At 35.5% G+C, this 2219-nt stretch overlaps 1 protein-coding gene across 1 annotated transcript in view; it reads right to left on the bottom strand.

The window, feature by feature from the left end:
• Nucleotides 1–942: 942 nt before the first annotated feature.
• Nucleotides 943–2219, bottom strand: part of 5-FCL (5-formyltetrahydrofolate cycloligase) — a 2943-nt gene continuing 1666 nt past the window's right edge. Inside the window, exons 6-7 of the mRNA XM_078581230.1 lie at nucleotides 1423–1493; nucleotides 943–1176 (exon numbers count right to left, since the gene is read on the bottom strand). Coding sequence (XP_078437356.1) covers nucleotides 1031–1176; nucleotides 1423–1493 — 217 coding nt within the window. The 3' untranslated portion in view covers nucleotides 943–1030. The remainder of the gene's footprint in view (nucleotides 1177–1422; nucleotides 1494–2219) is intronic.

Here is a 2219-nt window from a genome sequence, read left to right as displayed (position 1 = left end):
AACCTGAATATGAGATCTACTGAAGCACCAACAGGTTTCTTATATACTTTAGATGATATGAACAGATACTCTTTAACTGCATCATTAAGATTCTAGAAATAAATGAAGAATGGATATCTCTTAAACTGCTCATCCACTGGCATCCATGAATAACATTTGGAGTATTGTTTTAGCAAATGAACCACTGAATGACAGAATTATGCATTAATTTGTTCCTTTTGTCCAATGCAATTTCTGATTTCTGAATCATGTTGAAGGACTAAAAATATTCCTTTGCACTAATTCACTGAGGGCCAAACATGTTGCAAATTCACATTTTAACTTGTTTCTGTTTTGTGGCTGATTATGCGGACTGAGCATTGACTTTCTAGTTGATACTTCATCATGTCATTTTTGTTGCCTTGTTGGGATAGATATTTCATAGTCCAACTCCACCTGACCTAGATATGGATCTTCCAGGACCCTTCTTAGGGTTAGCCTAGGATGGCTCTACTGAGGATCTGTTCGTGTTGTCAATGTGACAATAAGGAAGACAGCTCAGTAGACAACCATCAATGTCATCAAACCCGTCGAGATGTTGGCGGATGAAGATGCCGATGATGTTGATATGTGGTCTGGAAGTTTAACATTGACAGTTGTTGATAGCATCAGTTGTCACATCCATGTGAATGTTAGTGGGTTGATCCAAATATATAGGCAGATGTTAGCAACCATCATCACCGTGATGTCAACCTTGGCAGTTTTTAGTGGTTAACGATGATGTTAATGATGACAGATGTCATCCATCTTTTTTAAATAGCTTGTTTCATTATTCTCGTCAAACATTTTGACAAGTAGCTAGAAATAAATATTACGAGAATGAACCCTACGCCATTCTTTTGTAACTCATCCACATTTTATTTTTTAGAAATGTATTTTAGAAATTGATGGCAGCATAGCAGATCATGCACAAGTTCTGAAAAGTTCCCATAAAATTTGGCAAATAAATTACACAAAAAATCAAGCAATTTTTTTTCTCAAATAAATGTTGCTAATCTTCCAAATGCAAACTTTCGAGAGCAGTGTTACTGATGGGAATGGTACCAGTGGGAGAGACCAGAGCATCAACAGCAATGTCATGGTCAGTGACAGGGATAGCCCCTTTATCCAGAATTTGGGTAGAGTATGCCAGTGCAACTGCAATTGAAAATAAATAAAAATATATAATCATTAATAAAATTCATGAGGTGGGCCTCCAAATCTACATTTCAGCCTTATACAGCAAAGCCAAAATACGAATATTATCAATTTGAGTAGAGAGCTATGGTTGATGACAAACAGAAAGAGCCCAGGAAGAGCAAACTTTGACACGCAATAAATAAAAAGGAATTTATTAATGCTAGGGTAGGACTGTAATTTAGAAAGAAGAGGGCTTATCCTTACTTAAAAGAGGCCTTTTCCACTGTTTCTCTGTGCAGAGTGCTTGATATTTCTTCAGCAGAGAATCGTAGTAGCTTCACATAATAAACCAAGTCCAATGAGAAGTAACAAAATGAAAAATGTAACTAATATCATAATAGAGAAGAAGAGTATGCAACGCCAGGAAATAAAAATATAAGTGGAGCTATAAGAAAGAGGAATGTAAGCAAGTGCACAAAGACAGATAAAAGTCTAGAAAGACTAAAGAAATGAAAATTTTGCTTTAAAAGATCTTACTAAAAGGGAATTCTAATGACAGATGAAAATTTCAACGTTCCCCCTTTTTTTTCTTGGGGACTGGGAGCGTAGGCTCTATTATTTTAGTAGTTTAGATAATTTTCGCTTTCTTTATCAATTATGGGACCAATGATGTAGTTGAAATATCAAAGCCGGTGACAGAAAGAGAGGAGATAAAAGAAGGCAGAAAGAAGGGTCAAAGTGGGCAGAGGACGAGAGGAAAGAGAGAGGTTTGTCAAACACAATACGAAAGAGAGAAAGAGAAGGAAAGAGAAAGAGAATAAAAAAAGAAAGAGCTCAAGGAGAGAGAAAAAATTGCCCAAATTTTGATCCAAAATAAAGATATAAATTAGTGATCAAAGTTCGAGGGTATTCTAAAAAATGCGGACTCATTTTCCTTCATCTTTCACATTTTGTTCTTCCCTTTTGTGTGCAAGTGATTTCTATTATTACATGCAAAACCTAACTTTCAATTCCCTCTGAAAAACTAAAAAAATATATATTTAGTTCTTCCTCCAAGCACT

The sequence above is a fragment of the Wolffia australiana genome, chromosome 9 (genome assembly GCF_029677425.1).
Source record: "Wolffia australiana isolate 7733 chromosome 9, ASM2967742v1".
NCBI classification, from domain to species: Eukaryota; Viridiplantae; Streptophyta; class Magnoliopsida; order Alismatales; family Araceae; genus Wolffia; species Wolffia australiana.
The sequence above is the reverse complement of the archived record's forward strand: the minus strand, read 5'-3'. Positions and strand labels throughout refer to the sequence as shown.